The sequence below is a fragment of the Mesoplodon bidens genome (genome assembly GCF_964165515.1).
Source record: "Mesoplodon bidens genome assembly, chromosome: 19".
Taxonomy (NCBI): Eukaryota; Metazoa; Chordata; class Mammalia; order Artiodactyla; family Ziphiidae; genus Mesoplodon; species Mesoplodon bidens.
In genome coordinates, this window is record NC_138179.1 from 22,674,137 (window position 1) to 22,695,443 (window position 21,307).

At 49.6% G+C, this 21,307-nt stretch overlaps 1 protein-coding gene across 1 annotated transcript in view; it reads right to left on the minus strand.

Moving 5' to 3' along the window:
* Nucleotides 1-20,236, minus strand: part of PIK3R6 (phosphoinositide-3-kinase regulatory subunit 6) — a gene marked incomplete at its 5' end in the record, with an annotated part of 48,722 nt that extends 28,486 nt beyond the window's left edge. Inside the window, 3 exons of the mRNA XM_081219266.1 lie at nucleotides 6,830-6,931; nucleotides 19,300-19,408; nucleotides 20,072-20,236. Of these exons, the coding sequence (XP_081075392.1) occupies nucleotides 6,830-6,931; nucleotides 19,300-19,408; nucleotides 20,072-20,236 (376 nt within the window). The remainder of the gene's footprint in view (nucleotides 1-6,829; nucleotides 6,932-19,299; nucleotides 19,409-20,071) is intronic.
* Between the last annotated feature and the right edge of the window lie 1,071 nt (nucleotides 20,237-21,307).

Here is a 21,307-nt window from a genome sequence, read left to right on the forward strand (position 1 = left end):
AGTGTCTTGGAAAAAAAAAATTGAACTAGCTGCCAACATTCACAAATCAGGAGATTTTGCATAAAAGTTCGGATTTCTGGCATCTCCTGAAAGTCTGTCGACACTGGGCGTGCGTTCTTCTTACACGTGACAGTGACAGGGGCTGGGGAGCAGCTGCCCCTTGAGACAGGGCACAGCTCCCCTAGGGCTTCAGAGTGGTCACTCTCCTTGTTTCCCTCACTTACATCCTCTCTCCGGCCCCTTGACTTTGAGACCCCTGGCTGTCTGATTGAGACAATCAAGCTGGGTTGTCTCCAAGGGATGGGGGTGAAGCCTGCTGCTTTTAGTTGATGAGGGGCGTGGCAATTCAAGGGTGGAAGGTTGGACTCCCAAGACCGTGAGGGTTATGGGGACCCAGGAAGGAGGAAGACCAGGGTTGGCTGGGACATAGCTGACCGGTGGTGGCAAAGATCTCAGATGAGGGCAGCTAAGCACTAAACTCTGTGTGCTTGAGTGCCACTGCTGTGGTCTCCTGGGCCACCTTTGCCAGAGCACAAGAATGTCCCCAAAGGAGCCCCCTGTCTCCTTATGGACCATGCAAGCTGTTCTGGGGGCTGCAGCCATAGTGGACTGAAGACCACGGACACTTCCCATCATCCAGACGTTGTAACCCCTGGCCTTCTCACAGGATCCCAATGAGAGGAGGGGGGTGCCGCAAGTGAATGACATTGGAATTTGTACGGACCTTGGAAAACAAGAGCTTGAAGCTGGATTTGATTTGATTAAGCCAAAGAAATAATATTTCTCGTGCCTCAAGTATCTCAGGGTTGTTTATACATGATATGCAATGTCTAACAGCATTCTTGATCCAGAACAGCCACTAAATAAATAACATTCATTATCCACCCCTCCATCCAGGAATAGGATATAACTATCAGGTATCCAGATTACTATTAATACCTAACATTTAAATAGCACTTGAGGGCTTCCCCGGTGGCACAGTTGTTAAGAATCCGCCTGCCAATGCAGGGGACACAGGTTCGAGCCCTGGTCCGGGAAGATCCCACATGCCTCAAAGCAGCTAAGCCGGTGCGCCACAACTACTGAGCCTGTGCTCTGGAGCCCACGAGCCACAACTACTGAAGCCCGCGTGCCTAGAGCCCATGCTGCGCAACAAGAGAAGCCACTGCAGTGAGAAGCCCACGCACTGCAGCGAAGAGTAGTAGCCCCTGCTTGCCACAACTAGAGAAAGCCCACGTGCAGCAACAAAGACCCACGCAGCCAAAAATAAATAAATACATTAAAAAAATAATAAAATAAATAGCACTTGAATGGTACACATGTAGAGAGTCTTATGTAGGTACCGTAGCAAGACAGTGGTACATGTTCATCAAACCAAGTTCATTTTTGTCGCAGGTAGATGAGAAGACTACATTTCCCAGACTCCCTTGTTGTTTGACAGGAGCCATGTGGCTGAGTTCTGGCCAATGGCACGTGGTGGAGGTGGTATGTGCCACCTTCAGGCGTGGCCATAAAACCCTCCGCCCTATCCTCCATGAGCCTGGAATATATATGTGGAAGATGATGGTGCCCCGAGAGGAAAGAAGCCTCTGTCCCTGAAAGACTGTAGCCCAGATTGGGTGGTGACATGAGTAAGAAATAAGCATTTGTTGTGTTCATCTACTGACGCTGGGGTCATCTGTTACGGCAGCCACGGTTCTCTGACTCAGGGACACACCAAGTGTGTGTATTGTCTCATTGGATTCTGAGCAGAGCCCTGTGAGTTTGGCAGAACAATTACTGTGCTCCCTGTTTTGTGGAATCTAGATTGAAAGTCGCCCCATATCGCCTCTCCAACCACAGAAGGTCAGACCCAGAGGGACCTCGGAGGCTGGCTCTCTTCCCATTTCACAGAGGGGGAAACGAGGCTCAGAGGGGAGAGGCGACTTCCACAAGGTCACGGAACGTTCTGACGGAGCAGAGCTTTCTGTTTGCCAAAATGCACTTCGTCCAAAGCTGTCATCTTACTTGTGACCGTTCACCTCTGTACTGGGGAAGGGGAAGAGGGGACACCCAGGTGAGACTGTGAGCACGTGTCTACCTATGTGTGCCTGGGGCTTGAATGCAGACAAAAACGCCCCTGATAAAGTTGGCTGTAAAAGGGTTCCCCGCTCTCCAACCAGGGTAGATGTTATTACAGCTAAAGAGACAACAGGGAGGAAGGAAGGGAGAACAAAGGCTGACGGGGTCCTGCGGCGGCAGGACGCGCAGTTCAGGATTTACTCTTCTACGTCCAGCCACTCAAAGCTGACCCAGGACTTGGCAAAGGCAGCTCTCCACTGTCCTGCGATCCTAGACAGTCAAATCTCTCCCCAACCCCCTCTTAGATGTTTGCTTTTCCCCTGCTTCCCACCCTTGGCTCACATTAGAATCACCTGGAAAGCTTAAAAAAAATACCAATGCAGGGCTTCCCTGGTGGTGCAGTGGTTGGGAGTCCGCCTGCCGATGCAGGAGACATGGGTTCGTGCCCCAGTCCGGGAGGGTCCCGCATGCCGCGGAGCGGCTAGGCCCGTGAGCCATGGCCGCTGAGCCTGTGCTCCACAACGGGAGAGGCCACAGCAGTGAGAGGCCCACATACCGCAAAAAAAAAAAAAAAAAACCAATGCAGAGCCCACCCCAAACCAAATAAATCAGATATCGGAGGGTGGGGCCCATTAATCCATTAAAAAAAATATCTCCCCAGGAGAATCTAATGTACAGGATTACAGAACTAATCTAATTCAGTGAGAATTATTGCCTTAGGCGGTAAGTTTGGAGATATGAATAACTGATCTGTTAGAGAAGCCGTGAAGTGACAAGATGCTCAGAGTTCACAGAGGACAATCATCCCTGAATTAAGTCACAGGGTCAGGATGGCCCCTCCCTGGCAATACCCCTGGCTCTCACGGTGGTGGGAGGAGATTTAAAAGAATACAATTAGGGGCTTGCCTGGTGGCACAGTGGTTGAGAATCCACCTGCCAACGCAGGGGACACAGGTTCGATCCCTAGTCCGGGAAGATCCCACATGCCGTGGAGCAACTAAGCCCGTGTGCCACAACTACTGAGCCTGTGCTCTAGAGCCCGTGAGCCACAGCTGCTGAAGCCTGTGCCCCTAGAGTCCGTGCTCCCCAACAAGAGAAGCCACCGCAATGAGAAGCCCACACACTGCAACGAAGAGTAGCCCCCGCTCACCGCAACTAGAGAAAGCCTGAGTACAGCAACAAAGGCCCAACGCAGCCAAAAATAAATAAATAAAATAAATAAATTTATTTAAAAGAATACAATTGGAGAAAGTTTATTATTATTACTATTATTTTTGTTGTTGTCCGTTAGCTTGTTTGCAAAAGATATAACCTTTGTTTAGAAATGTAACCCTTATAGACACCAGTGCTCTGACTCTCTTTGGGTCCAGCCATGACAGGAATAAAATCTCCTAAGATTCTTTTCAAGCAGACCAGTCTTTGTCTTCTTGAAGTTGTCCCATACCCTCTTGTGATGGTTAATTTTACGTGTCAACTTGACTGGGCAACAGGGCACCCAGATATTTGGTCAGATGTTATTTTGATGGCGTCTGTGATGGTGTTTTAGATGAGTTTAATATTTAAATCGATAGATCAAGTAAAGCAGATTGCCCTTCCTAATGTGGGTGGGCCCCATCCAATCAGTGGTGGCCTGAATAGAACAAAAGGCTGACCCTCCCCCAAGGAAGAGGGAATTCCTCCTGCTTGACTGCCTTCCAGCTGGAACACTGGTTTTCCCCTGCCTTTGGACTTGAACTGAAACACTGGCTCTTCCTGAGTCTGGAGCCTGCTGGCTTCTATGGAATTTACACCATTGGCTGTCCTGACTTCAGGTCTTGGTACTTGTCAGCCTCCATAATCATGTAAGCCAATTCCTTATAATAAATCTCATTCTCTATATGTATATACCTCCTACTGGTTCTGTTCCTCTGGAGAACCCCGACAAACATGCCCAGAGAGGACCCTGGCATCAGTATGGGGAAAGCTGGTGGTATAATCAAACTTAAAATTCCCTCAGCCTGCCCCAGCTGGTGCACATAACCACCCAGATGAGAAGGTTACAGGGACACAGAATTACTACCAAAGAGATGAATTCATAATTCTCAAGGGGTGTTTCCCTCAAACTAGGATGTTGTGGAGAATTGTCCTTTTCCGCTCTCTAGGTATCAGCCGTCAGAATCAGAACCCCCTCCCTGGAATGGAAATGGAAACATACCAATGAACTCTTTCTGGTCCCTTCCCTTTAAAATCACAATAAAATCACTAACCCGGGGGTCCCACTACCTCATGCCGGGTGAGCCATAATACAATTGAGAAGAATATGGTTTGTTTGTGTCTGTTCCAATTCAGCCTTGGAATACCCGAGGCAGCTTAGCTCTGTACAGGTGAATGTCATTTGGTGCGTGTTGTGTTTACTAGTTTCCATTTTGGAGGATGACCTTTACCTGACCTTGACCTTTGAGCTGGGCTCCATTTTCCCGGAGCCCATGGGGCCCCAACACGCTGACCACCTGGACCTTACCGACCGCCCTTCCTACCAGGGGCGAGGGCTTGTCTGAGAATCCCCTGGTGAACAGACAGCTCTGTCTCTGCATCTCAGCCGCTCATTGAAATCCTGTGCTCAGGACCCAGATGCACCATTGGCTGGAGTAACACGCTCATGCTCCTCTTTCTTCCATCCCGTGCCTGGCTCCCACCTTCCCCCCATGCGGTATAAATTATGGCTCAGATGTTTCTAAGAAGGTTTTCGATCTTGCCCGTTTGCAGGAGGGGCAAAATAACAATACCTTTGGTGCCCTTGACACATTGCTCTTTTGCAGCCCTCAAGATAAACGTCTTACTTTTCAGGTGCCCCTCTTCTTGACTCTAGGATGAGAGGACTCTAAGGGCTGTAGGAAGGTGGGAAAAGTTAAAAACAACTATAATTTGGGAAGCCAGCCAGGACAACTGCAGTCCCTGGTCCTGATGGAAAAACTCCCTTTCGGAGTTTTCAGGGCAAGCATCCTAATTTGGGGATGCTTCCCTCACCCACTGGATTTGGGGTCCAGGGGGGGTCATCTGTCGCAACTTTGGGGGTGGATGTCGGTGGTCTTTCTTGCCCTGTAGCCTTCCCTGCTCACTATAATCCTGGTGACACTGTGACCCAGGTGCCCTGCTTTGCCCTGGCCTTGGAGTGGCACGGGACCAAGCTGGCCAACGGACTCTCTCTCCCTCTGGGTGACCTTTGTGTGGGTGACAGCCCGGAGTGGAGAGAGCCTCCCTCTTCCTGTCCTGGTGGCAGATCCACCCTGTTCCCTGCCCTTTCTGGTGCCTGGTGCTTCAGCTGTTCCTTCAATGCTCAGCCACTTTTATTTTTGAATATTAAATGAACCATATAGGTTTCTATTGCTTGTATCCAAAGAACGTTTATCGGTATACCTCCCTTCCTAAAACACGATACCGATGGGTCTTAATTGTTGTAATTAAAGTGAGTGCAAAGTAAGTTGGTTTCGAAATGTTCAGTAGGAGATTTTCACAGCGCTGTCCCCACCCTTACCCTCCCAGCCCAAACCCCAGCTGGTTACAGACGACCAGGAACCTTGGGACACCAAGATTCACTGGCTGAAGCTTCTTCTGATTGGGTGAGGCTCTCTGAGGGTGAGTGGGGGTGTGGAAAGGATGCTGTCTTAGGAATGATAACAAGCTGGTGGCTGTGCCTGCCTCGGGGTGTCCCCTACCCATCCCTGGGACAGGGATCTTCAACAGTATTGGAGTCTATGCCTGGTGGCCGGAGGGGTGGTTTCTGACTTGCCAGGTGAACATTAGTTGATACACATCTTGGGGGAAGGGTCATCTCTGCTTGTTGTCCCAGGATGGTGTAGGGAGAAGAGTCTAAGTTTTGGAATCAGCCAGACGTGGGTTCCAGTCCTGGATCTGCCACTTACTAGCTCTGTAGCTTTGAGCAAATTACCTAACCTCTCTGAGCCTGTTTCCCTTTTAGTAAAATGAGGACAATTGTACTGATAGCCCTACCTCGCAGAATCCTTCCGATGTTTTGCATGAGGCAACCCGTAGAGAAGTCATTCGCAGCACAGATGCTGGAGCTAGATTGCTGGGTTCAAATCCTGATTTGACCATATAATATCTATGTGACCTTGGGACAATACCTGTCTTCTCTGACTTTCCCATATTCTTTTTTTTTTTTTTTTTTTTGCGGTACGCAGGCCTCTCACTGTCGTGGCCTCTCCCGTTGCGGAGCACAGGCTCCAGACACGCAGGCTCAGCGGCCACGGCTCACGGGCCCAGCCGCTCTGCGGCATGTGGGATCCTCCCGGACCGGGGCACGAACCCGTGTCCCCTGCATCGGCAGGCGGACTCTCAACCACTGCGCCACCAGGGAAGCCCCTCCCATATTCTGTAAAATGGAAGTAATGATAATATCTACCTTATGGGGTCTTTATGAAGACTAAACGAATTAATATTTGTCAGGTGCTTTTCCCACTACTTGATATATTGTAAGTGCCATAGAGATTTTTGTTAAATAAATGCAAGTGTTTGGCAATATATATTTGCTATTATTGTCATTACTCCCACTGTCCAGCTCTGTGATCTGCCGGCAGCTGGGGCTCGTACAAGCGTGTAGATGTCCATCTCTCAAGATGGTCTCGCATTTGGGGAGCTGAGTGCGGGTCTCTCAGCCCCGCTGGGTAGAGGTGGTCCTGCCAGCCCTGGGGGTATCCTCACCTGCCAGATGGGCCTTCCCCACTCTGCAAACAGGCACACCAGACCCCCGCTCCCAGACCATACTGACCTGAGCTCTCCATGGGGGCCTGGGGTAAGTGTGAGGAGGATGTGATTGTCTCAGGCAGCAGAATGGAAAGTAAGGTGCTTGTTTTCCTGCGAAGAGCTGGTTCTGCAAAAGAAGAGACAGTTAGTGTGAGTGGTGGGACGTGTACTAAGCATATTTGTGGAGTGGAGAGGCTCCCAGGGGACCGAGGCTTCGCCCAAACTGGAGGGGAGGGAGTCTAGATTTATCTAAGAAGTGCTTCTATGGTGCTTGCTATGTGCCAGGCACTCTTCTAAACACTTACAAACGATCAACTCTTTAATATTAACCTTAGGAGGTGGGCACTATTTTCTCCCCATTCCACAGATGGGGAAATTGAAACACAGAGACAGATAACGATTCAAGGTCAAATAGCTAGTAAGGAAAGGAATGAGCACTTGAACTCAGACCGTCTGCCTCTAGAGCTCATGCCCTCAATCATGACCACAGGCTGCCCCACTGTGATCCCAGAGGGAGGGATGCTCAAAGTCTGCTTCCCAGAGCAACACACTCCACAGGTGAAAAGCAGAGGAACTCTGAAAGAATCCAAGACCTTGTTCTTTGAAGAAAAAAAAATACACACATACACACACACTTGGGAAAGCTAATTGAGAAAGAGAAAACAAAGAGACAATATTAGGAATGATAAACAGCCCATATGACATTTATCTGTATAAAGAAAGTCTGAACCCTCTGTATCATACACAGTTTTCTAGGAAAATAAAAATGACTCAAAAGGCTCTAGAAGAGTTAGAAAAACTGCTTATATTAGTAACCAGTGAGGAAACAGAGAAAGCCGTCACGTAACTAGCTCTTAAAAAGTGGTATCTAGCTCAGATGGCTCCTTTGATAAGTTCTCTCAAACCTACAGAGTGAAGCAAGTTTTTATGTTACTTAGCACAGAGTTTACTGTGCCAAAGAATAGAGAAAGAAGAAAAGATTCTCTGAAAAAGCCAGCCCTTGGCACCAAAAATTGAATGAGGATAGTTTAAACAAATAGAGCAAGCACTTCACACCCACTGGGATAGCTACTAAAAAAAGAAATACAACTGAAGGGACTTCCCTGGTGGTGCAGTGGCTAAGAATCTGCCTGCCAATGCAGGGCACACGGGTTCGAGCCCTGGTCCGTGAAGATCCCACATGCTGCGGAGCAACTAAGCCCATGTGTCACAACTACTGAGCTTGCGCTCTAGAGCCCACGAGTCACAACTACCGAGCCCACGTGCCACAACACTGAAGCCCATACGCCTAGAGCCCGATCTGCAACAAGAGAAGCCACTGCAATGAGAAGCCCGCACACCGCAACAAAGAGTATCCCCTGCTCACCGCAACTAGAGAAAGCCCGTGTGCAGCAACGAAGACCCAACAACAAAGACCCAATGCAGCCAAAATTAATTAATTAATTTAAAAAAAAAAAGAATCCGCCTGCCAATGCAGGGGACACGGGTTTGAGCCCTGGTCCGTGAAGATCCCACATGCTGCGGAGCAACTAAGCCCATGTGTCACAACTGCTGAGCCTGCGCTCTAGAGCCCACGAGTCACAACTACTGAAGCCCATACGCCTAGCGCCCGTGCTCCGCAACAAGAGAAGCCACTTCAATGAGAAGCCCATGCACAGCAACGAAGAGTAGACCCATTTGCCGCAACTAGAGAAAGCCCACATGTAGCAACGAAGACCCAACACAGCCAAAAACAATCAACAAACAAACAAACAAATAAATAAATATATTACCAAAAAAGAGAAAGAAAATAGATCAGTGGTTGTAAGGGTTTGGGATAGGGAGAGGGGGTGACTACAGAGGGGCAAGAGGGAACTTTTGGGGTGATGGATTTCCTCTGTATCCTGTGGTAAAATCGATATATGTGTTAAAACTCATAGAACTGTATAACAGTAACAGTCAATTTTACTGTATGTAAATATAAAAAATAAAAAAGTATTAAAAAAAGAGAGAAACCCACATCTTTTTTTTTTTAAGATGTTGGGGGTAGGAGTTTATGAATTAATTTATTTATTTTTGCTGTGTTGGGTCTTCGTTTCTGTGCGAGGGCTTTCTCTAGTTGTGGCAAGCGGGGACCCCTCTTCATCGCGGTGCGCGGGCCTCTCACTATCGCGGCCTCTCTTGTCGCAGAGCACGGGCTCCAGACGCGCAGACTCAGTAGTTGTGGCTCACGGGCCTAGTTGCTCCGCGGCATGTGGGATCCTCCCAGACCAGGGCTCGAACCCATGTCCCCTGCATTAGCAGGCAGATTCTCAACCACTGCGCCACCAGGGAAGCCCAGAAACCCACATCTTAATTTGTAACTGGTATCACGTGCTTGTGTGCTTAGTCGGCTTTTACCAAATTCTAGAATCTACCAAGAAAAAGGACTGTGTGTCCAATGGTGTTCTCACATCTTAAAAAAAACAGACCATTTACACACGAGGCACAGCTACCTCTTGAAAAACATCCGAGGAACTGGAGTGGAAAATAATTGACATTTTAATATATACCCATGAGGGAAGGGATGTGGGAACAGATGTATATGTATGACTGATTCACTTTGTTATATAGCAGAAACTAATTAAAAAAATAAAAAAAATAAATATATATATATACCCTTTTTTTTACCATTTTAATTTTTTTAAGCTTGTGCGTATTTTATCTACTCTAAATGCAAATAAGCCTCTATATCTAATTACCAATTTACAGGAAATACGGCTATTACCAGGATGCAAAATCCAGCATTTGAGAAACTCTACAGGACAAACATTCTGTTTTCTTTAACAAATAAATTGCAGGGAAGATGGGGTGAAGGTGAGGAGGGGAGATGTAAAGCCAAAGGAAGCGGGGGGCTACAGATTAACAGGATTTAACAGACATTATCAACCAAGTGAATCTTATTTCGATCCTAATTCAAGCTATTACAAAAAACTATGACATTCAAGGCACCTGGGAATTTGAACACCACAAAAATTTGGGTGGAGGGAGATAATAGTTTTCTAGTTCTGTTTGAAAAAAAAAGTAACAGCTGTTGTCTTTTCTTAAATGAAACATTCAATGTTGAGGTAACTGTAGATTCACACGCAGCTGTAAGAAATAACACAGAGATCTCACGTGTGCTTTACCCAGTTTCCCACCGTGGTAACACCCTGTGAAACTGCAGTTCAAATATCATTACCAGGATATTGACATTGATACCTTTTTATTCAGATTTCCCTGGTGTATATATGTGTGAGTCCTTTATCTTTTAATGATACACACTAAACTATAAAAAAAAGTGGTATCACTTACCCATAGGCACTGGTTTTCATTTTTAATACATTTCTACATCTGATGTCTTAATATGAAATAGGTTTGACTTTATTTTTATTATGTGCCAGAGGGCACATAAAAGAGAGAGCTGACATGTATGTAAGTTGGGAAGCATAATAAAATAGACACCTGTGAGCTCATCACTCAAGGACACAGCCATTGAATTACACTCTGCATGTAACTTATAATCGCAGGGAAAAAACAGTAAAACTATTAAAATAATTGCTCTTCTCTTCCTCCCTGGGTCGGCGGGACTGCTGTACTGTAAGGCTGACCATGCTGAGCTGTGGGCATGACTTCTGGAGTCTGAGGAATCTGGCTCAAGTCCCAGCACCCCCATCCCCAGGGGGCCCACTGGGGGCCTCTCTGAGCTGCAGTCTCCTCCTCTCTTTGTGAGATGGACACCCAGAAGAACCAGCTAGAATGTCAGACTATTTCATGATGACATTTTGATCAAGGGCTAGGCATGCAGGTTGGGGAACTAAAACTCCACTCAAGAGAGGAAGGTGTCAGGCATTCATGCTGTTTGTTCTCTCTAAAAATGCACAGTGGCATGTTTTGGTGGGCAAGACTAGACACTGAAATCTAAATGGACTATGAAACTTCAAACATGAAAGTTCGACTGTGAGTGGAAGACCTTGGGGTGCTCCCAGTCTAAACGGAGGAGCTGGAAAATGGCAACACAGAGCCACCGCCCAAGGTGGACAGGCAGTGGGAACAGGGCAGATCCCCAAATCCAGCGGTGGAGGGAGACAAAGAGAAGCTTCCCAGTGGGATCCCAGAAGCTGTGTTCTCAAGTCCCCCTCTATCGGCTACGTGGTTGTGCAGAAGGATGGTCATAACCTCTGCTCCAACCCCACCGCCCTACCAGGTCCAAGCCACCATCGTTTCTTGTTCAAATTATGGCAGTGCCCCCAGTGGGTCTCCCAGCTTCCACTCTTCCCCCTACAACCTAGCCCCTGACTGAAGCCCTCCAATGACTTCCCTTAGACCTTATCATAAAGTCCACACCCCTCATCCTGCCTAAATCTTGCCTGATCTGGCCTCAGCGCTCCTCTTCAGCTGCATCTCATCCCGCTCTCCCTCTGGCTCACCAGGATCTCACCTCATGGCTCTCTGTGTTCCTCTAACTTGCCAAGCTCAGTCCTACCTCAGGGCCTTTGCACACCTCTGCCCGGAACACCTTTCTCCCAAGCTTTCCTCACAGCTGGCTCCTTCTCAACACTCAGGTCTCATTTGAAATGTCACCTCCGTAGAGAGGCCTTTCCTTGACCAGTCTTTCTAAAATAGCATTCCCAGTCATGCTCTAGCACACTCTTATTTTTATTTTTATTTTTTTTTGTGTGTGTGGTACACGGGCCTCTCACTGCTGTGGCCTCTCCCGTTGCGGAGCACAGGCTCCGGACGCGCAGGCTCAGCGGCCATGGCTCATGGGCCCAGCCGCTCCGCGGCATGTGGGTTCTTCCCAGACCGGGGCACAAACCCGCGTCCCCTACATCAGCAGGCGGACTTTCAACCACTGTGCCACCAGGGAAGTCCCCACACTCTTATTTTATTCATAGCTTTCATCAGGATCAGAAATTTTCCCATGTAATGATTAGTTTTCTGGGCTCTTCATTAGAATGTGAGCTCCACAAACAGTGGGTTTGAGTGTCTCTTATTCACTGCAGCGTGCCCAGTGCCTGAGGCAGTTATCGGCACCCAGGAGACAGTGAATAAATATTTTGGAGAAATATTTGAAGTCACATGTCCAATGAATGATGAACCAGGGCTAGAGCTCAGATCTCAGCCTGGGATGCCCAGTCACGGCCCCCTCCCTTCCCTCCGTACCCATTCTTCCCCTGCTCCAAACCTCACAGAGCACCCTCTGCCCGAGGAAAATAAAGTACACACACAGTTAAACTTCTGTCGGGGAGGAATCAGCTAATAATGACCATTGAGCAGCCTTAAAGGAAAAGAAACCACAAAGATATAGATTAAAAGAGAAGTGTAAGTCGGGTCGGGGGAGGGATAAATTAGAGGCTGGGATTAACATATACACACTATTATGTATAAAATAGATAACCAACAAGGACCTACTGCATAGCACAGGGAACTATACTCAATATTATATAATAACCTATAAGGGAAAAGAATCTGAAAAAGAATATGTAGCTGAATTGCTGTGTTGTACACCTGAAACTTACATGATATTGTAAATCAAGTACACATCAATTAAAAAAAAGAGAAGTAGGGACTTCCCTGGTGGTCCAGTGGTTAAGACTCTGCACTCCCAACACAGGGGGCCCGGGTTTGATTCCTGGTCAGGGAACTAGAGGCCACATACTGCAACTAAAAGAGCCCAAATACCGCAACTAAAAGAGCCCACATGCCGCAACTAAAGATCCCATGTGCCGCAACTAAGACCCAGCACAGCCAAATAAATATATTAAAAAAAAAAAAAAAAGAGGAGTGTATTCTCAGGACTTAACTATGTAAAGCTGGGGGTGGTCTGGGATGATGTTTAATGGAAAGCAAAATTCTAAGAAGCTTGAACAATCGCTGTCAGAAAGCTTCCTTCATTCTTCTATTCATTCATTCGCTCACCTATTCACTCATCAACCATGTATTCGGTGCCCGTATGTATTTGTGCAGGTCCCGGGTATACGCTGTGCCACCCCCTTGTTCCTCTGCAGGGGACCTCTGTAATCTATTTCCTGTCCTCTGGGGCTGCTGACCACACGAGTATGGGGCAAAGCCCTCAGGGGTCAAGCCTGCACCAGACAGGAAATGGAAACAGGCAGAACCCAGGTCATTCTGGCAAAACGCAGCAACAGCTCAGTTGTCTCACTTCAGGATGATGTGGATTTCTCAGGAAATAAACCTTGCCCTTTTAAGCAGCCAAACTGGCCTCTGAGGTTTTCTCGATGAATCTCATGGGAGTTGACTTGCACGTACCTCACCGTAACACAGTGAAGATTTCAGGGGCTGCTGGTAGGTGAAGGAAGCCTCCATCCTACGCTGAAAGGTTCCTACTTTCTCAGGTATGAATCCCGTTTCAGAAGTGGGGACTGCACCTCGCACAAAGTGGGTGGACGGGGCTGCCGTCTGGCCCACCGCCTCACTGGCCCTCCCAGCCAGGCAGGAAGAGGCTCTGTAGTCCATCCAAAAGGGCGCTTGCTGTCATCTGTCTGTTCAGAGGGGATGCCTCTCTTAAATTGGAAGAAAGGCTCCTCTGTGCTGGTGGCTGCCCTGTTGCTGTCTCTGCTCTTTCACCAGACTTCCAATTTGCTGAAGGCTGGGAAGCCAGAAAAACACATGGCATTGTCTTGTATGTAAAATATGGAGACAAAGCCCGAGAAACTGATCTATGAAAAAAGAGCATGGAACTCCCACGCTCTTGGAACATCTATTTGGGCTGCTCCGAGGCCCTCTGTCTCTCTTCCTAGCTCCTGGCGGTGTTTTGAGGGACTGAGATTGCTGAGTAAATCAAACAGCACCTATGGAACACCGTTCACGTGGCAGAAATCGTGCCAGGCCTGAACGTTTAGAGGTAAATAAATGAGACACAGTCCTTGCCCTTAGGAGCTGGGGGTCTACCAGCCCGTGACTTCTCACTGGCTGCGGTGTGGCCCTACTCGCCACGTTCTCGGCCCACGATTGGCACACTGGTGTCCATGCCCACAGCAAGCTTGATGACACACATATTACACAGAAACCAAGGGTAGTTATCAGTTAGCCATTAATAGATAATAAACTGCCTTTGCTGATGAGGCTCGTTTTAATTATTTTTACAAAAACTTGCGTGTCCTCCAAGTGTCATGAAGCCTGAACAATAAGACCTTTGCCCAAGTTGTTTTTTAGGAACTCAAAGCTGTGTCCAGTTTGAGTTTGAGCTCATTAAGACTGGTTGAGACCACCGACCCTCCATCTGGGCAGGCGCAAATGTCCACTTGGTGACCATTTGGCGTCAGGGGCCCAATACCTCCACCCTCAGAACATGCTAATGGCACCATTTTCTGAGCATGCGTCCCATGAAGAAGCCTGTAGCTTAGCTGCACCTGCACAGGACGATGATTACCTCACCTTTTCTTGTCCCCATCACCTTTCCCCATGCTCCACACGCCTCATCTTTATCTCATAAGTACCCCTCACCCCCTCGCCTTCAGGAAGGCAGATCTGAGATTTGTTCTCTCGTCTCCTCGATTGGCTGCCTCATGAATAAACCCTTTCTCTGTTGCAAAACCAGAGACTTGTTCTGCCTGGCATATTGTTAGAATTCACTGCCCACGCTAAAAACTCTGCCCATGGCAAATGTCTGAAAGGTACACATGCTATACAGTGAAAAAGCAAGCATCCTCCTTCCCTAGAAGCAGCCATGGTTCTAGAAAATTTGACTCTGTAGCCCACATTTAAAAGTCAGATTTCACATAAAAATCAAGATTCTCAGTTTTTACTTAGAAGGAATAACTGGAAGATTGGGAGACAATGGGCCCATAATTCCACGTGGCAACAATCAGTGGGCTTGGACTGCAGCTGCCCCCCTGGAAGGGCCAGGCACCCGCCCCTCCTACTGCACCCACCACGGTCAGCTGGTCTGTGGCATCATTCATGCTTCCTGCTGGACTCTTTGAGGCAGACAAGCTGGCAACCCACAAGCTATATAGATCTTTGTTGATTTATGATGGGGTTACATCCCAATAAACCCATTGTATGTTGAAAATATTGTAAGTCGAAAATGCATTGAACACACCTACCCTTACAGAACATCACAGCTTGGCCCTGCCTACCTTAAACCAGCTCAGAACTCTTCTATTAGCCTACAGTTGGGCAAAATCTTCTAACGCAAAGCCTACTTGATAATCAAGGGTTGACTATCTCACGTAATGGATTGAATACTCTACTGAAAGTGAAAAACAGAATGGTCGTCTGGGTGCAGAACGGCTGTAAGCGTATTAGTCGTTGATCCTTGTGATCATGTGGCTGGCTAGGAGCTGCCCTGCCCAGCATATCGTACCCCATATCGCTAGCCTGGGAAAAGATCAAAATTTGAAATATGGTTTCTACTGAATGCACGCTGCTTTCCCACCATCATAAAGTCGAAAAGTCTTAAGTCAAACCATTGTAAGCTGGGGACTGTCCACTGTGGTCCAGGTCCCAGTTCTCAGAGAGGAGAGTTCATGACAGACACGCCTGATGTGAGCTGGGCATTGCAGTTGCCCCGAGGTGCCATGTGAGTCATTCGACAGGCATTTACGGTACACTTCTCTACTTCTCCGTAGCCCCTGATGCATTGTATCGTGAATGTCAAGCACTTGTACGAAGACAAGACAGGGTCCCTGTCCCCAAGACGCTCTCAGGCTAGGGAACGGAATCAAGTCTGTTCAGCATGGTTGCTATGGCAAGTGGCACAGGAAACAGAGATGATGCTGATGCTCAAAATACTGGTGAAGAGGCAGCGGTCCCATGGGAAGGGGGTCCCAGACACAGTGGTAAGGACGCTGCTCTGTGCGGGGCATTGGTCTCCGGCTCCACCTCGGATGACCGACTGTGGCTTTTGTGCTGCTAACCAGGCAAATGGCACGTCCAAGCTCAGCTCACAAGCCCCTGCCCTCCTCCAGTTCCCCCAGTCACAGCAAGAATGCGACATCACAGGATAGAAACACACCAGCCTCTGCCACCAGCTGGGAGGATTCCCAGCAGCTGGTACAAGCAGCACGGAAAGCGGCCAAGGGGCGAATCCCAGCCACCTGGGGGCAGCCCCACGGTCACGGCACTGTGGCCTCTCATACATCCCCCACCCCCATCCCCGGCCAGTGCTATTCGTTCCTTGTCTCATTTGCTCTATAGTGATTGAGCCTTATCTGTCCTATAGACTCAAGGTAGGAGAACCAGGTCTTCAGCTGAAGATCATATAAGTGGATGGATTCATTCATTCACGCAACGAATATGTTTTGAGCCCCTTCTAAGTGTGAGACACTGTTGCAGCTCCTGGGGATGTGGCAATAAGTTAAAGTAGACAAAAACACATGTTCTCATCAAGGTTGCACTCCTGAGGGTGTGTAGTGAGGGTGGGAGTGGGGGAAGACAATAAATGCCATAATTAAGTTGTATACAAGATGCTGAGAAGTGCTATAGGAATACGGCTGAGAAGGGGATCGTGAGGTTCCAGCGTTGGGGGTGCGATTTTAAAAGGTCTCCCTAAGGAGGTGACATCTGAGTAGAAGCCTGCGGGAGGAAAGGAGCAAGCCAGGCAGTGTCTGCAGGAAACGTGTTCCATACGAAGGGAACAGCCACCCAAGCGCTGAGGAGGGAGGTGCCCGAGGGTTTTCAAGGGACAGTGCAGCTGGGGTGCAGTCAGCGAGGGGACAGTAGGAGGATGCTGGCAGACAGTCCTCCTGGGTTTGTGCGTGTCTGGTGAGCTTTTGTTCCAGATCATTTCTTCAAGAAGGTTTGTATCGTGAACAGCCTTGGAACAGACAGAAAGTATCTCCTCCAGGGCCAAGGGTGGATTTCTTTGCCGACCAGTATGATAGACACAATGTCTCCTTCCAGGGCAAAGATGGCAGGTTTGCTCGCAGCCCACCGTGAACACTGGGGGTTTCCTTAGTTCAGGGCTAATCTCAGCCGTGAAGCACAGCATCCACTTGGGGCCACCTCCCCGCTCTCCCAGGGGACCTGGGGGCAGGACGCTCACACTGCCTGCTGCACCGTGAGTGATAACCACCTGGGTCTCTGACTCTAGAATCTCGTGTTTTCTGCCAGCATCCCTAAAATTATGGCACGCTAACCTGTTAGTCACAAGGAGGGTAAAATCTTAGACCCTTTCCAGCAGAGAGGTGAGACCAGAAACAAAGAATGAACGAGTGAATGAATGAATTGGAATAAAAAGGACATTCCTCCTTAAACACAGAACATTAGCAATGAACAGTCCTCAGGGCGGGTGCAAACACATGGCTGTTCACTGCCTTGGGGTAAGATAGGCCACAGGACCAGCCACAGAGCCACAGAGGCGGTTCTGTGACACGCAGCAGGAAGAAGCAGATGGGACCCTGTTCGCAGCTGCTGCTGCCCATTCTCTCTGTGCAAGAGATCGTGGGAAAGACTTCCCGGCTGGAGGAAGGGCTGCAGAGAGCAGGACTGAGGAGGCCTGGCTCCGGGTCAGTGTCTGGCCGTGAAGATCCCCTGCCTGCCCCGTGGCTGGCTCCCGGGCCAGACTCTTCAGACAGGAGAAGCCACCCCTTGGGAAGAAAGACACGGAGTTTCCCAGGACCACACCCCTGCCTCCCTCCTGTCCTGCGCCCACCACCCTGGCACAGAGAGAAGGGACCCCCCCACCACTGAACCACTCCCCTCTCCTCCCACCCGCGTTGCCAGCCGGCCGCCCCCAGGATATTGGGGCAGATGCCATTTCCAGGACTCCGAGTTCTTCTCTCTGTAGAGACAGACTTGCCAGACGACACGCCCAGCTCTTTGGTTTAGAGCCTGTGATTAGTGAGGGGTGGAAAGGCAGAGCTTGGGGTTCTGAGGGGGCCCCTGTCAACCCTCATCCCAGGAGGCCCGCTGGGCTTTCCAGATTCCCGAGGGCCCTGCTCCCCAGCTGTCCCCTGAGGACCGGGCAGGCCCACTTCCTCGCTGAGTCTGCCTCTGGCTGGGAAGGAAACACCTGGATGCGAGAGGGCTGGTCGAGGGGGGAGGAGGAGAGCATTGTTCCTGTTGGAGGGGGGCAGGGGGAGCCTGGGAGGAATGTGACAGGGCCTGGATGCAGACCAGGAAGCCACGAGCCAGCCTGGCATTCACATCCACCATGAGAGCTGAGGAGGTAACAGGAAAGTGGCAGAGTAGCCGGGCAGGTAGCATTTGGTGATGGACTGCCCGGGTTCCAAGCCTCTCTGTTGCTATGGCAACATGTTGCTTAGAGCCCTTGTGCCTCAGTTTCCCTGTCTTTAAAGGAGACCTAATATTAGCACCTACCTCGTAAGATTACTGTGAGGACTCAGTGAGATGATATTCAGAAGCCGCTTACTTAGAGCTAAATAAAGAAACGGGACAGGCCCGAGCTGCTAAGGTCTCCACAAACCCCATGCGTTAGCAGCCAAACTGAATCTCTAGCTGTTCTTTCCCGCTGTTCACACCCGCTCTCCTACTCTGGATTTCCGCACTTTGTCCCCCTCACTGGGACGCCCGCTGTTCCATCTCTGCACACAAGCCCTGTGTCTCCCTCAAGACCCAGGTGCCACTTTGCGCGGAGCCCTCCCTGATCCCACACCTGCGGGGCTCTCTCCACCTGCGCACACACCTCGCCTCGCCAGCGGCCCCGGCGCCTGTTACTGTCTGTGTTAGTCACTCACAGCCGTGTCTCAACCCCACACCAGCCAGGCAGCTTCTCAAGGACGGAGACACGGCTCTGGTTGGACTCTGGTGCTGGCTGCACATGTAGAAGATGCTCGATCTGTGTGTGTGTGAATGTGTGTGTGCGTGTGTGTGTGTGTGTGTATGCAGAGAATGGCCAAGATCTGGGACAGAGATGGACAGATGATGTCCCAGGAGGGGCACAGATGGGGACCTAGAAGATTCTCTCTGAGCCCTGTGCCTTGCTTACCCACTCTGTAGTCTTTGGCAAGTAAGATGCCTCAGTCTCCTGACCTATAAACGGGCATTATAAACATACCCAGCCTTCCTCCAATTGCCCATGAGAATCCAATGGGCTAATGAATGTATTCTATAGCACCAGGCGTGAATAATTAGTCCTGTTATTACTGGCATTTACAGGATTCGGAGAAGAAAGGAGAGGTCTTCTCACAGGGTCCTGCGCCCTTTCTTCTTGTGAAAATGGGCTAAATAATCTTTTTCTAATTTTTTTTTGGCCGCACCTAGAGGCACGTGGGATCTTAGTTCCCTCACCAGGCATCGAACCCGTGCCCCTTGCATCGGAAGTGCGGAGTCCTAACCACTGGACCGCCTGGGTTGGATAATCTTAACTTGGCAGAATGGTCATAGTAGCTACCACATCTGGGCAACCCGTCTCAGAAAGGCTGGGCGTGTATTCGTAAGCGCCAGGGGTGTCTTGCCCCTCACGGGCTCCCCTTCCAGCATCCCTCCTCCCGGACCCTCCATCTGCTCTGCTCAGATCTGCCTCTCCCGGTTCCCTCCTTGGAGACCCTACCCCCAGCCAGCACCTACCTTGGCTCAGCTGCAGCTCAGCTGTCCACAGTCCTGCACAGGAAGGCCTCCAGACCGGGACCACCTGATGTCTTAGACGAGCCCTGACCGGTGTCTGCAGCCTCCAGGCCTGCAGAGAAAAGCCCAGTGTCGCACAGGCCTGGCCCTGTCCCCTCCTCTTCCTTCCCCTTCCCCATGGCCCTCAAAGCTCCTCCCAGAGCACATCCTGCTGCGAGGTTGCTTTCTAGAGAAGTGTCTGTGGTCAGCCACTGGCCACTGGAGGTTCTTTATTCTGACTGGGTGGGAGGGTGGCACCTCTGTGGGCCCCCCGCTGGTGCTGCCTGGGCAGCGATGCAGGGAGCCCTGACTTCTTTCTTGAGCTCCAGACACATCAAGAACCGCCACCCCCAACCCCGCCCCAACACCATCAGCCAGATGGCCCCAAGTTCCTCCGACTCAACAGGTGCAAAGCCAGTTCCTCGTTTCACCCTCTAAACCCACTTCTCTGCTGCTCAGCTCAGAATCAGAAACCTGGGTGTCATTCTTCACACCTCCCCCTCCCTCAACTGTTACACCTAAACAGCACCAAGTCTTGTCACTGTCTCATGAATCGTCCCAGTTTTTTTTCCATCCCCCATGGCTGTCATGAGGTCACCACAGTTTTTCTCCTAAATTATTACAACTGCCTGATGTCTCTCTGTCTCCGCCTCATAGCCAAAGGTCTCTTTCTGATAGTGAAACACAAATCTGATCGCGTTACACCTTGTTACAACCTTCAATAGCTCCCTATTACCTTCAAGAGAATGGCCAAATTCCTTCGCATGACTTGCAAGGCCCTTCTTGATCTGGTCCTTCCTTGATCCCCAACCTCAGGCTTTATCCCCTTGCTCTGACGCCTTCCAGAACGACTGCAGTTCCTTAATGATCCAGGCCGTCTCCCACCTCCAGGCCTTCGCATGTGCAGTGAAGTTGGGATTCTCTTCCCAACCCTTCTCCTGGATCACTCCAAATCATCCTTCCTTCAGTACAGAAGAGGGAAAAGCAGGTCAGGAGGAAAAGTGGAGTACCATGGAAGCTGGGGATGGGACAGTGTCAAGGACTTGATGGTCAACGGTGTCCAAGACCGCAGAGAAGACATGGATGAAGAGCACCAAAAAGCATCTGCTGACCTTGATGATCAGGAGAGAGCAGTGCTGGGGAGCAGGTCACCTCCAAGGTGACATGTTTGCTAGTTTGTCTTATTCTTTCTTTTTCTCATATATATATATATATATTTTTGTGTGTGTGTGTGTGGTACGCGGGCCTCTCACTGTCGTGGCCTCTCCCATTGCAGAGCACAGGCTCCAGACGCGCAGGCTCAGCGGCCATGGCTCACGGGCCCAGCCTCTCTGTGGCATGTGGGATCTTCCCGGACCGGGGCACAAACCCGTGTCCCCTGCATCGGCAGGCGGACTCTCAACCACTGCGCCACCAGGGAAGCCCCTTTTTCTCATATTTTGAAGCCAAGCAATATTTGGGGGAATCTCCAACACATTTCTAAACCTTTGAAAAACTCACACACTCTATGGTGTCATCCGATTTGGCCTAATGCCTAAATGGCTCTGGAGAGAGGCAGACTGCAGACAGCATGAACGCCTGGATTCAGCTGTGCCTGAAACCCTGATGTCTAGATCTTCTCTTAATTGTTCAACTATGTGATCCAGTAAATGCCCCCTCCTTTTCGATTAAGACTGTTTGCACTGGGTTTCTGTCACTTGGGTTTCTCCTTTGCAACCAAAGGAGAAGCTGCTGACCCTTCCCTGCAAGGGCTGAGTGGGCTCTGTTCCATCCCTTCCTTTGGTAGAAGAGGCCATTTGAAAAAAAGAAAAAAGTCCAGAAATTTGAATCATCTGTTCTAGAGCCCAGCTTCCCTCTCATAGCTACTTCTTTTTGGTCCCACTCATGTGACTGAACTCACATTTTATCTTGCATCTTTGTATTCTTAGGTCACATGTCTGCCGCAACCCTCCCCCTGCAAGTTCTGAGAAAG